Source organism: Leptinotarsa decemlineata, unplaced genomic scaffold (assembly GCF_025532065.1).
Source record: "Leptinotarsa decemlineata unplaced genomic scaffold, Ldec_3_MD MMD2_tig00000505_RagTag_RagTag, whole genome shotgun sequence".
NCBI classification, from domain to species: Eukaryota; Metazoa; Arthropoda; class Insecta; order Coleoptera; family Chrysomelidae; genus Leptinotarsa; species Leptinotarsa decemlineata.
Genome location: NW_027412549.1, coordinates 1,105,381 through 1,119,811, shown reverse-complemented (window position 1 = coordinate 1,119,811; position 14,431 = coordinate 1,105,381). Strand labels below are relative to the sequence as shown.

Sequence of the window (14,431 nt, the reverse complement as noted above, 5' to 3'; positions counted from 1 at the left end):
GTTATAGAATTATCTCACATAAGATACAAGTTCTTGTCTGATGAGGAAAAATCCTATTGGCGATTACGTGATATCAATTATCTTTTCAACGTCTTTGCTGTATACAAAAATAAATGGATGAATCAACTGAATTTTTATTAGTCGATTTGTAATGTTGAAAGAAAACTGTTATTCCCATCAGAATAAAAAAAATCAAGTTTTTAAAATAACTGATGTAGGTTTCAATAAACTACATTAATAATAATAATAATAAAACAATACCTCCAAGTAAAGCGTAAAGTAGATTCAGAGCTAGGACACACAAATTCAAACTTTTTGGTAATGCATATTGTAAGCTGATGTGCGACAGTAGTTGAATTCCAAATATCTGCTTGCTGAGACTGGGTTGCTGCATCAATTCCTGGAGGAAATCCAAGCAAATATGCATCGAAGGTACACCTTTTATCACAACTTCTAGTAACTCACTTGGATAAGTCTGAAATATATGTTTGAAGGTAAAAGAAATAACCTGAGATCGATTTCGATTTTTTGAGTATGGACTATATTGCTATTGGTTGTGAATATGAGACTGTGAGGATATACCATTGAAAGACATTAACTAAAATCAGGAATGTAAGTGTATAGTACCTAACTTTTTATAGGAAATAACATTTGAATGTTACTGTTAACAATTGTATTGAAATTGGGTGTGATTGATAATATATTACAAACAAAAATTCACCCAGTATTAAAAAAAGTCTTCATTTTTGATTTTCTGTTACAATTTTAAGGTGCGTTGAGAGATTGGTAGATTCTAGGTCGAGAAGGAAAAATAGTAATATTGAATTTGACATATTATTTTACCTCACTTAAAAAAAAGATGATTTGTTTTCGTGTGTAGTTGAAAAAAAATATCCAGTTTCACTGATGTAGTCTTAAAGAGTATTGCTGATAAAATACAATTACACAATAGATCAAGATTTTTGGTACAATGAGAGATTGAATGTTTTGAAAAATGATTTTCTTTCAATCCCAGAACAACTTTCGGAGTTTTTATGAAACACTTTTAACACGAAAATAAAACTGCTTTATCAAATCACTTGAAGGACAGCAAAGGAGTATTCATAGTAGTAGATAGTCTAAAAGATCTTGAGTTTGACATTAGGAACTTATAGAAAATAGGAGCTTACAGAACATGGAAAACAACAAAACATCAGGTTAATATTAACGAGATTTGAATTTTAAGTATCATATATTGATTTTTTTTGGAAAATACACGATGTTGGAAAATGAAAAGTCTGGAATATATGAAGTAAGCTGTGGGGACTGTGACAGTCTGGAGTTTTGTGTTCGACGTTCCGGCTCCGATTTTGGAGCTATGTTCAAGAAGTTGATGTGACTTGACTTGTAGGCAGATTGAGATCTTAGATGAGATCGCATGAATTTCTTGAAAATGGCTCCAAAATCGGGGCCGAAACGTCGAATACAAAACTCCAGACGCGGGTCAAACCGAACTAAACCGACAACATACTACTGACCGCGGAAACCTATTCGAATACACACACACGCACATATGATTGGAGTGATTTTTCAGTTTCACGGTATTATCCAACAAATCCTAGGTATTTGTATTCTTCTACCAATTCAATTTATTTTAATCTTTGTCACTCACTTATAGTGAGTTGTCAAAATGAGTGATTTGACTTTATTGACGTTTAGTTCGAGTTTATTGATGAATATTACTGGAGTTTTTTCCCAACACCAAATCGTTATTTTTACACCTCGACACGTGTTTCGATCACCAAGTGATCATCTTCAAGAGGAAGATGAGATTTCTTGAATTTTGGTAATGAGGAGCAAAGATGAGGGTTAGAATACGATATATTTAGAAAAGAAACAAGCACGTACAGGTATATTCCTGACAGTTCACATCACTGTGGACAGCACAAACGTGCTGAGTTGAATTTTTTGGTGCATCGTCTTTTGACTTTCCCTCTAACACATGATAGGTTCACAAAAGAAAAACGTACAATACAGGAAATAGCAGCCACTAACGGTTTCCCGAGGGGTATTGTAGATGACATAATTAGGAAAAAGAAGTTTAGGTTGAGAATGAACGAAATCTCGACTTTCAGAAAGGACAAAAACCAAGATAAATACATCTCAGTTCCACACCACCAATATACGAAGAACTTTGGAAATATTTTCAAGGAACTATGTATGAAGGTGGTTTTTAAAACAAGTCATACACTGCAGAGCCTTTTGGGAAGTCCAAAAGACAAAGTCGAGAATTCGGAAAAGTCTGGAATTTACGGTAAGGACTGCGATGCAAAATATTATGGACAGACAAAAAGATCTATTAAAGTGAGATATAAGGAACACATAGCACACTTAAAATATGGAAGACCTGAAAAATCAGCAGTAGCCCATCATATTTTGCAACAAAACCATTCCATAGACTTCAGTTCTTTAAGATTAGTTACACAAGTTAACAACAACAGGCAATTGGATGCCTATGAGAGTGTAGAAATAAGTAAACATAATAATATTATGAATAGCAATAACGGACCAATACCAAATAGCTTACTATATAGCTTGTTGAAATAATATTGTTGGGTTTACTGATTACTACAAAAAGACACATTGTAAATATATTTAGATAGGCAATATTGTGAAACTAATTTTATATAGCTGAAAATTGTTCTATATATAGCTGTAACATTTAAACATACATAAGGACATATTGTAAAATAATAGAAAGACCAATTGTAAAATTAATTTAGGGTGGTACATTTGTATGGGTGGTATTACTGATTACCTACCTGTATGATGTACCTGAATAGCATAAATAGCTTTAGTTTTGAGTAGTTTCTAGTTTTATATTCCTCTTGAAGATGATCACTTGGTGATCGAAACACGTGTCGAGGTGTAAAAATAACGATTTGGTGTTGGGAAAAAACTCCAGTAATATTCATTACTACACCAAACATTCCAAACAGTACATCATAAAAACGAGTTTATTGATATTACGAAATTTCGATATTTTGCCGAGTATGAGATTTTTTTTTTCTGTGACGGGAAAAAAGTTTAACATTTTATCTCTGATGACAGGTAACAAAATATCACTTTTCATGAAATTACTTTTTTCACCGGTCCTCGTGAAAAAAGTGAGTACTATATACATAGATATAGACATAAGTAAAGATAGAAATTAAATTGTTCAATATTAAATCGTCGTTTTTCCCAATCTCGAGCTAAAATCTAATACTTTTTTCCCTTGTATAATAAATAACTATTGATGACATTCGATGACCTTAATAACAGAAAACGATTATGGTGGGTTGATGAGTTCATTAATAAGTTTTAGAACTCGCCTACTCATGAGGTGTCATACTGACCTGAAAATGAACCAGCTTGCAAAGCATGGTATCAGCGATGAAAGCTTGATGCAAATAACAACACACCAGTGACCTGACTTCTTGAAGGGCCCACTGTCGTCCTGGAATAGTTTTGTCTTGTTCCGTTTCAGAACAAGTTTCTATTAACATTTGGATAGCAGCTGCTTCCTGTTGTGACAGAAAAATATTGCAAACAGTTTTATGATTCAAAACATTAACTATAGGTCAAAACTGTCAATATTTGAAATGATAAGTTTGAAAATACCAGAAACTGATATGAAGACTTTTTACAATTATTTTAATAGCCACATTTTTAATAGGAAAACTAATTTTTCATATGGATTCCAAAAGATGAAATACTCAAAGTTACACCAAAAAGAAATACTTATTATGTTTATATCTTATTATATCAATCTAGAAATCTTCAATACATTGTTTAATAACTTAATTAGCTTTTTAGTTTTAACATTTTGCTTGTTTAATTTTACAGAAGAGGTTATCAGACCTTTAATAATCTAAAACCAGATGTGACATAAAAATAAAGACATTTCTATATTCATTTACACAATTTTTTATGTTTCAAAATGTCAGTAGGGGTTAATAACAAATCTTTATCGCACACTGGACAGTGAAACAACCTAGAATTTGGTTTCACAATAGTTATTTCTTCATCTTTCTCTCCCTCTTTCTCTTCGACCATCAGATCCTTGCAAAATGTCTCATGCTGCATAAAGCTGAAAAGAGATGACCCTAACTTTGACATCTTACAGTGACGACATTCCAAAGGGGTCTGAAATAATTCTTCTTCGATAGCACAGGCCCACTGCTCTTGGAGCAAACAATCGAAAACAACATTCTCTGTGACGTTAACTCCTCCTATTTCATAATTCTTTACAATTGTATAGTTTTTGTCAAAGGGATTTTGATTATTTTCGTTGAAATTCTCAGTTTCAAAGAAATTCGTGTCAAAAGAATATATTTCTTTTAGATCAGCAGGTAGCAACCGCTTCATGTTATAACTAATTTCTGCACTCATGAAATTGACGAGATCTTCAATAAAATAAAAAATTTCCTTTCTGTTCACATGTTTGTTGTTTTTTGGGTCTTGCAGTTTGGTATCCAATTTGTTTTTCCATTTGTTTCTAAGAGAAATTGCCCTGAGAAGAAGTGTTTTACCTAAAAAAGGAAAATAATATAGTGAGGATTTTTACAATTGAGATTCTTTTTTAGAAACGACCAATGTATATAATTTTTATAAATTTGATTTTTAGAAAATTGATTAAGTGTTAATTTTTCATTGGCTCAATGTAAAATTAATTTGTTTATTCCAAAAAAGGTGTTCTCTTCTTACCATTTTGTAAATACAGGGTGTTCCATTTGAAATGGAAACACTCTTAAAAAATTATATTTTCTACCAGATTGTTTTTCAATTAGTTGACATTGAAGTCTATTTGAAAACCAAATTTCATGAATGAATCTTCGTTTCCAAGACCAACTTTTATTTTTCAACATAAAAAATAAAAAAAAAACAATATTTTCCATCTGAACAGATTAAAGGGAAAATCTCACAATAAAATGTTACTTGAATAAGTTATGGATTTTCATCAAGTATCAGCCAATTCCATCACATATATGAACAGATTTATGTAGCTTTGCAATGGTTCATGTCAAAATTTTTCAAGAAAAATCACTATTCATTTTCTTCGATTTTTGATATTGGAAAATAATAGAATAGAACATTATTCGTCACTGAAGTTATTACAAAAAGGAGAACAGAATGTATAACTTATTGGACTCGTCTAAGTTAGTTCTGGAAATGAAGACTCAAACGATTTTCTGATAAAAAAAAGTAATTCCAATTGGTTGAAAAATATATGTTTCATGAAAGTGCTTCCATTTTAAATGAGTCATTTTGTATAATATCAGAAATTCATAATATACCTTGGCCAATATATGGAACATCAAAAAGTAAAAAATCGTCAACCACAAATTGTGTCAGCGTCCTGTTAGTAGCTATAGTTTTACCAAACAACAGCAAAGTCTGCAAAGCAGGCATTCGCATGGTATTCACCAAATAAACTTTCTTTGTCTCCAAAATAGACTGATAAACAAGTATCTGATGTCTTTTACTTATGGGTCGTTTGCTGAAGTATCCAGGAGGCGGTACTTCAATGTCGTTGTTGTGCAACTCCAGGATCTCAGGATTCAATGCAAAATAGTTCATTGGCCTGAGAAATAAGTAGTTTTTATGTTTGGTGTGGTAAAGACGTTCGGATACAGTTTTGGAAGAATTGAACTCGTCCTCAACAGCTACCTGGGGATAGAGTCCGCTAGTTAAGATTAGTTTAAGCATCATAAGATCTTTATGGCTATCTGCCGAGGCTTCATTCAGCAATCTTTGCAACCTGTAAGAGAAAACAACAACTAATATTGTTAATAACACAAAAACAACGCCGTATCTTCATGAGAGAGTTGCAATTTATAGTGGTTTCATTATTCAAACACAACATTACTTTGATTTCAAAAAAAGAACCCAAACCGTTATGAGAAAATGTACTGTTGTTATTGATACAATTGCATCTTTGCTCGATTTACAAAAAAAAAAAAAATTGATGTAGATTGACAAATGACAAGAGTATTAGGTTTTGAATAAAATCTCTTGGAGCAATCACCTTATTTTACTGAAAAATAAAAAAAAACTCCCATTGAATGATAGGAAAAATGACGATGACAGCTGTTTGCTGCAGTTATATATCAGAAGAAACCATTTATTGAGAAAAAATATTTTTCCTACGGACATTTAAAGTTATTTTCACTAAAAAACTCATCATGAACTGATAACTGGGAGGGTCTAGCAATTGAGAAGAATTTCTGTGTACTGCAATCCATTAAAGATGCATGTAAAAAAATTAAAGGATCTGTTCCAAGTTATCAAAAATCTCTGTCTGCCTATTTAAAATCTGTTTTTCCGATAATCAGCTGTCGTATCCATACGAACGTCAACTCTCAGAAGTTGAGAAACTTGTGCGTGCTAAGGACTAACGAGGTCTTATTTTTAACGTGTCATTCCTAACACGAGATTCCTAACACATTAGAATAATATAATAATATCAGACAATACTACGAAAACAATGCGTGGCAAATGATACATCAGCAGTTTCCTCAGAGTGGAAAAAAAAATTAACTACCTCAATAGTGAGTATGCCACGAATCTCCAAAAAATTGCCGACCTCTTCAATGAGTAACTGCTTTCTATACCCAAGAAAATCATTGAGGTATCAAATGTACTGATCCAGTAAACTATCATCAAAATCCTCTTGATATTTATGAAACAATATTTTTTGAATCCAAAATAAGCACTCTCTCTCACTCGTACTTCACTCTACTCTTGAGTAGAGTATTGCAGTAATATGAATATAGTTGAAATATTCAAAATTACAGACAAACCTGCCGCAGCATCTTTAGAAAAAAAATGGCATTTTGACAATATTAGGTTTATACATTTATGAATGGACTGTTTCTCTTTTTAAAAATAGGTAAAAATTTGAAGAGAGAATCATGACTATTGTACTCGCAGTAATGATATAATTTATCCAACACATAGATAATTATTGTCAGAAAAACATCCGTCTTATGCGGTAATTATATTATTTAATAAATTACCAAAAGAAATTAAATGCTTGATCAGTTTCATCAAATTCAAAGAAAAGTAAAGAAATTTCATAATATCATTATTATTTAAAATATGACTGTATAATTTTTTGCTTTCACAAACCTGAAATTGCTTACATCCATCATACTTATTTTTCCAACATAAAAGTTTTCTTACGATTCTAATTGATTTGATAAAATTATCATTGGGCATTTTAGTTAATTACCTGTTAAAATCATTCACTATTCTGAACTCAACATCCCTGATATCGGCCTTATCACCATCTTCCGGTTTATCTGAAAAGTTGTATATATCATACTTTAGCTGCTTTCTACTTGTTGACTTTGTCTCATTCTTCAATTGATACCGCATCGATTTCAGATGCTTCAACTCCCCATGCCTGATGGCCCTCTCTGCACTGCTCAAATTCTCATCTTCAATCTTGGCCAGCAAATCTGCCTCGTGTAAGATGTCCCTGAACTGCTCAAGCAACTTGGTCGCTTCGTAGAATCTCTGCTCTTCCAGACATCGCTTTTTGGCCCAAGATTTAGAATTCTCACCACATTTTTTGGAATGCCCTTGCTGGGTTGTCGACGTTTGCTTTATAGTCAGCCATTCCTTGTAGAAATTAAGGAGCGTAATTGGGTCACCGTGGTTGGATTCTAAAGGATTTCTCAGGTCTTGGGCATCCAAATTTCTTTGAGCAGTTTGAGTCAGAGGGCTCTGCACGCTGAGAAGTGCGGCTAGAGCGAGGACAGAGTTTACGTTGCCGAATATTGTGGACATAATAAGCATTTTACCTGGAAAAATGAACTGTCATTCAAGATGTAACTGACCTCTCAATTATTTCATAAATCATTTTTTTTTTAATTTAGAAGACTTCTGACTTGTCCACATCAAAATCTCCAGAAAATAATACAGAATCATGAGTGAGTACTTCAATTTATTTAAGGAATGGGTTCTTTCCCAATGAAGTTGAAAAGGCTACGATTTTTTTATACTTTTCAAATGAACTCAATAACTACAGACAAAGTTCATCACTTTATTTGCCAGTGAGATTGTGAGCTACTTAGAAGTTACAAATTTGTTTTGTAAAGATGAACATGTTTACAGAAAAAGCTAGTTCACTGACAGTCTAAAATTCTATATCTCAACTAATATAAGGTTTTATAAATACTACTTGAAAATAAAAAATTTACTGCATAAGCTGAAATGTACTTCATACCACCCCTCCACTTGAAATTTCGAGTTTTGTAGACCTGATACATAACAAACTAAGAATGATAACTCGAAAGGATCTCTACAAGTTTGTGAATTTTCAAAGAAATAAATTCTGCTGTATATCACTAAGAGTATTCCTTGATGTAAATAGTAATACTCCTACGTACTTAGAGCATATGTTTGGACATGTTTACAATTTTCATTTTTATTATGCACACTGGGATTTTTTCCATGTTTTCAAATTGTTTTTGCTACTCCTTAGCATCACAATCTCAATGACACTTCTCTCCCTGAAGATAGTAGTAAATATTATTGAAATGATCGGTACTATATAGTTATAATTCCTCGCTTGCTACTTTGCCCAAATAGTTCCACCTTTCATGGTGTGCTTTTGACTTACATATTGATTCTTGGCATGCTAAACAAGATTTTTTTCTTAGAATATGAATAATTTATGAAGTTCAAAAAATTCATATGAAGTACGACCATCAAATCAAATGAATATTTGAATCAAATGTTTTTGTATGAATTATTTAGAATTACTTTACTAGCTATACTTTCACATAATTCGGAGAATTTGAGTAGAAAAAACATATTTGGCTATAGTTTTCAAGGTTAATTTGTTTCGAACAATATTCTTCTATTACCTATTGCCAAGTCAACTGGTAACTGACTCAAAGCATTTCCCAGCGGCGTCAATGCCAAACACTCTTTGTCTAATCTCAATGCGCCGATGAACTTTAGTTTCTCTATACTCTCTTCTAAACTTCTGGCAGCCGGCTTCTCAACAAAAGGATAGTTAGCTATTTCGCTCAATCCCAACGAGATCATGTGCAACAAAAGCGAATCCAATGGTACCTGATGGATTTCGGCTGGAGTAAAAGCCTCAAAATTAGCGAAGTCTTCTTCCGAGTACATGCGAAAGCATGTTCCAGGACCAGTACGACCAGCTCTACCTTGAAAAATAATTTATTTTGAAACAAATGCACGTTTCTCTCTACAACAATCTATATGCATATTCTCATATTTTCCACGAGAATTGATAAGTTCTGCCTTGTAAATAATTTTTATATAATTGGTGGTTTCTACACATGAAATGATGCACTTCTTTATGTTGCCATTAAATAAAATAACATATGTGATGCAATTGATCAGTACTTGATGAAAATCCACAAGTATTCAAGTAACACTTTATTGTGTGATATTCACTGGATAGTGAAAATCTCTCAATAAAGTAGAATAAATGAAAAACTTTTCTGTTGGCATGGGAAAAATCAAGTTTTGGACAAAATGAAATCATGTCGAACTGTTAGTTCACAAATTTTTGCCATATGTGTTGGACTTTCGACCTGTTGGAATAAAATGTATGACTCAACGTTGATCGTTTTTTAAATTTTTCTTTCAAAACACAGACTCAAAACCATTTGCAGTGATTTAAAACTAGAATTTCTCAATAATTGGGGAATTATGATCGAATCATTATTGAGAAGTTCCTGAAAACAAAAATACATTTCTAAAATTTAAAAATCAATATTACATTATGACTGAGACAAAAAAATTGATTTCATTGATTATTTTGCACCTTGAAATCAGTTAGATACTTGCTAAAATAAGTAAAACTGTTTTCTGTAATAACTGGCACATAAAAGCAAACAGAAAAAATTTGAATTAAAAAAAAATACGAATATATCATATTTAATGCCACTAACTGCAAGTTGGCCAGGCAGTTAGTGAATTTCAGTCATGAAATAATGTATATGATTCTTTTCAAATTCAGTTCTTATCTATTGACTTGTTGGGTCTTTACTTTAGAAGACTTCTGCATTTCCTCATCTTGTACAAGACTCTTGAAGATTCTTGAGAATCCTTGAAAGGAATAACTGAATGTCTTTTAAAGTGAATTGAAACAATATGCTATATTGAGTGTTGATTACTGTGGAAATCACAGAAGAAATGATAATTATTAATATTATTTTTACCTGCTCTTTGCTTAGCACTATCTTGAGAAATATTACATTCACTTAATTTATTCACTCCCACATTGGTATTGTAAGTCATCCTATTAACTTTTCCAGAATCAATAACGAATCTTATTCCATCTATGGTAACAGACGTTTCTGCTATATTAGTCGAAATTATACATTTCCTTACACCTTCTGGAGGATAGTGGAAAACCTAAAAGTACATAAGCGACAATAAATTAATGATTTACAATGTCCTTATCAATTAATTCAATTGATTAAATTATGTTATATTTTATAATTTCTGTGAAAACTAAAACAATTATGCTCTTAGTTCCTGAGTTTTACCGTACGAGTATTGTATATTAGGGTTGTCTTTTTGAATAGACTTACTAACTTCTTTTCTACTTACCTTATCTTGTTCCTCCAAAGACAAAGTGCTGTGCAATGGAAGAGCAATCCAGTTCTTTTTCAACTGTGCGTACTCTGACACAGCGTCAGAAAGAGTAGAAATCTCAGAAAAACCATTCAGAAAAATCAACATGTCACCCTTTTGATGCGAAGGATATTTATCATCTATCATTTGCAGAATCTGTAAGTACGGACTACAATCAAATTTCTCACGCTTTCTTTCGTAAGGGTCTTTGATGATAGGTTTGTACTGGATTTCTATTGGATAAAGTCGACCAGGTACTTGTATCACTTGGATATTTTCTTCAGCAAAATACTTCGTGAAGAGTTGAAGGTTTATGGTTGCTGACATGAGTATTAGCTTGAAATCTTTTCTTTGATGTAACAAGCATTTCATTATACCTCAAAAAAATATCACACATTATGAACTACTGTAAGTTTAACTCATTAAGTTATATATGACACTCATACAGTGTGTATTACATCGAGTTTTCATTAAAAGTTAAGGGTTAAGGAGTCAAGTTATCGAAAAACATTTTGTCTAAGTTTCAGCTTTTATAAATTATTCGCCAATATACAGGGTCCCGCACCAAGTAGAAGCATAGTTTATTGAAGTTATATTATTTTAATGAAATGTCTTAAATTGCTTTTCATAGTATTTATTCAAAAAAGTGACTGTTTTCTATTGGATAAGTAGGTAAAAAGGTCCATATCTCAGATCTAAACCAATAATAGTTGACCGTTAAATTCATAACTGTATAGTTGCGTATTTTGAAGTTCGTTTTGAAATATATGGTTTCTGAACAAAATCAAAAATTAAAATTTGGACTCTGAAGGTAAAACAAATGTAGCTCACCGAAAATTGTTACTAAGGAATTCATTTTTTCAAAAGTTCAGCACTTGATAACAAAATGATAGTAGTAAGAAGCTTGATTATTAGCTTTATATCACGCCAATTTGTTATGATCACTGCGGAGTAGCAGTAGAGCTCTGGGCTTGTATATGAAGACTTTTCTGTCGAGTTTTTGTTCTAGTGTTGAAAAAGTGTTTACATTAGATTAATTTTACGGCAGAGATTTCAGTTCTACCTACGTTTTGGAAAGCAATATATTATTGAAAAAAATTAATACATGTGATGGAACCGGCCGAAACTTGATGAAAAACAAAACATATTTTAATAAAACTTTATTCCGAAATTTTCACTTGACAGTTTACAAAATCACGACATGCAATTTACTATACCCTAGCTATCAAGCGTATTCGGTATTACTTAACTTGATATGCCAAGATTCTTATTTAAGAAAAACCTAATGCAGTGATATATAAAAGTTTTATAGGATACATTTTTTGATAACTTGACTCTTCTACCTCGATCTCCTATGGAAGCACAAAGTGAAACATACTGTGTATAACAAGTAGCAAATAATTATATACCTGTAACTTAAACAATTTTCAAGTCAAACCTGTTACAAGGAATGTCTCTGCAAAAATTGCAACAGAAATATGTTCATTATTGTTTATGAATATGAAGCTAAAAGAGAAAAAAACTATTCCAAAAGCATGTTCTTAATAAAAAAAGTTGTATTGCTGATTATTTTAAGCAGATTTTCGAAAGCGATAAAAACGCAAAATTTTCAAACAGACACATTGGCAATCTGGTTCAGATTTTATCATTCTATATTGTCATGTTTTATAGTGTTGTTGTTATGCTTGTTTTGAAGATTGTTTCAGTTTTGAGTAAATGACTTTATTTAAAATTGAATTTGTGTAATCATATTGTTTCTATTGAGAGATTTGTTAGAAAAAATTAACTATATTTAAAAGCACTATTCTGTGGAAAATATTATTATTTTTTAATTGATAAAATAGTTACTTGGAGTTTATATGACAAATATTTCAGATACTTACCTATGAGAAAATCTCCATGTAAGTTCCTCTCGTGCACTTCATCTAGGATAATAACATCATAAGAACTTAGAGTGTCTTGTTCAGAGGCCTGTCTCAATAATAACCCTTCAGTCATGAATATAATGTTAGTATCAGCTCTTTTAGTTTTTTCAAATCTGATCTGATAACCTACTGTATTCTTGTATTCAGTCAAAGTTTCGTAAGCAACACGTTTAGCTAAACTGATACAGGCGATACGTCTGGGTTGTGTACATACTATCTTACTATAACCTGCTTCTAGTACGTATTGAGGGACTTGGGTCGATTTTCCACAGCCTGTATCTCCAGCTATTAGCAATACTCTACTGTCATTCAGTTTTTCAATAATTTCTGTTTTGTGTCGAGCAATCGGTAGATCATTTTGAGCAATTTTAAGTTTTTTGAGTGTCGCAAAACTTGATTTTTGTTGGAAATCTTGGTATACTTTAATAGTGATTAGAAAACTTTCAAAATCGGCTAAAGATATCTTTATTCTATTTCCTTTTTTATCTAGCACAGGAAGCCTATCATACAATAGGGAAACCTTTTCAAGAAAATTGAAGTTTAGAATCTTAGTCTTATCAATACTAGATCTTTTCAAAGTTTGTAGGTTTTTGTATTTCTGATAAAATCTCCAGAAGTCATCTGGTTTACTTATAGCAGCTTGCTCTTCCAGAAATCTTTTGAGTTCATATTTATAATCCTCTAAGTCCTTGTCTTGTCGTCTTGTCTTAGATGTCCTTGGAGAACTAGATCTAGACCTACGTCTAGAATAATGTCGTACAGGAGGTCTCCTATTTGAACTTTCCATAGTAATTACAACAAAATTAATTATTCACAAATTCATAAGAATAAATTCATTTTGAATCTGAAATTTTAGGTTATGTTTTGAAAATAATAATTGAAAACAGATATGTACAATGATACAATACGCCGTGTCTATAAAGCTTCGACGCCGTGGCTCTTGTCCCGATACCGTTAAATAAGTTATCACCATCCTTAGCCAAGAATGCAATGAAATATCATTAGAACATTTTATTTTCAATAAAAAACGAAACACTGAGAAACTATTAGTCCAAGATTGAAAAGAAGAACGATCTACGTAATATTAGCAAAGCTAATTTTTTGACTATAAATAAACTAATATGTGGCTTACAATGTATATTGAAAGTGAGGGGGGGAGGGACTTTTTGAAAATATTATAGAGTATATCATCGACTCCTCACATTAAAGACATTCCTTAGAATGTGACAATATTTATCATTCTCCACCGCATGGTTAAGAATAATGTATATCGTTGTTTAATATAAAATGTATAACTATTTTTACTCTGCTATCTATGGTTGACTTTGTAATAGAAAATGTACTATATTGTCACAATCTAAAAGTAATAGAACTAATCTAAAATTGACGGTAAAAATATCTCCTGATATCAAGACACACACAATACTATTTATTGTCATATTAGCTTTATTGAAAATAAGTAGGTTGTCTAAATTTTTTGGAATCTAATAAATGAAACAAACAATATTAGATTTCGTAATTTTGCAAAATTGGGGTTATTCATATCATGCATAACTTAAGTCTATCCAAATCCAAGATAGAGTAAAACAAAACAAAACCGAAGCGTGATGTTCATGTGATCGCCCAATGTCAGATGGAAAGGGCAGCGTTCATTGGTGAATTCGCCTTCTTGGTACGAGTTCGGTACCAGCACAGGGTTGTAATCAGTCGTTTGCGTGTTTGTGTGGCGTGCGTTATAGTATATTGTTTGAAATTGTTTTCTAAGATGTCCAGTACAGACACTGCTGATGAGACTGTGAGCTATCCTCTGAGTCCAGCCAGGAAACGATCCAAAAAAAGACATTTGAGTGTTGAGATGA

General features: G+C 31.9%; 2 protein-coding genes across 2 annotated transcripts in view; both read right to left on the bottom strand.

The window, feature by feature from the left end:
• Positions 1-14,431, bottom strand: part of IntS2 (integrator complex subunit 2) — a 37,064-nt gene that overhangs the window by 8,095 nt on the left and 14,538 nt on the right. Inside the window, exons 12-13 of the mRNA XM_023162042.2 lie at positions 3,378-3,545; positions 262-475 (exon numbers count right to left, since the gene is read on the bottom strand). Coding sequence (XP_023017810.2) covers positions 262-475; positions 3,378-3,545 — 382 coding nt within the window. The remainder of the gene's footprint in view (positions 1-261; positions 476-3,377; positions 3,546-14,431) is intronic.
• Positions 3,744-13,461, bottom strand: LOC111506711 (probable ATP-dependent RNA helicase DHX34). Its single transcript, XM_023161932.2, has 7 exons — positions 12,531-13,461; positions 10,624-11,024; positions 10,230-10,425; positions 8,898-9,206; positions 7,256-7,829; positions 5,319-5,782; positions 3,744-4,553 (listed from the first exon to the last, which is right to left on the bottom strand). The coding sequence occupies exons 1-7, from the start codon at positions 13,357-13,359 to the stop codon at positions 3,934-3,936; spliced, it is 3,393 nt and encodes a 1,130-aa protein (XP_023017700.2). The 5' UTR covers positions 13,360-13,461; the 3' UTR covers positions 3,744-3,933.

Coding starts and splice junctions, on each gene's coding strand:
- LOC111506711 (XM_023161932.2), bottom strand. CDS start 13,359: ATGGAAAGTTCAAATAGGAGACCTCCTGTACGACATTATTCTAGACGT. Junction 9,207..10,229: donor TAGTGCTAAGCAAAGAGCAG/GTAAAAATAATA, acceptor TTATTTTTCAAG/GTAGAGCTGGTCGTACTGGT. Junction 5,783..7,255: donor ATAGTGAATGATTTTAACAG/GTAATTAACTAA, acceptor TTTCTCTTACAG/GTTGCAAAGATTGCTGAATG.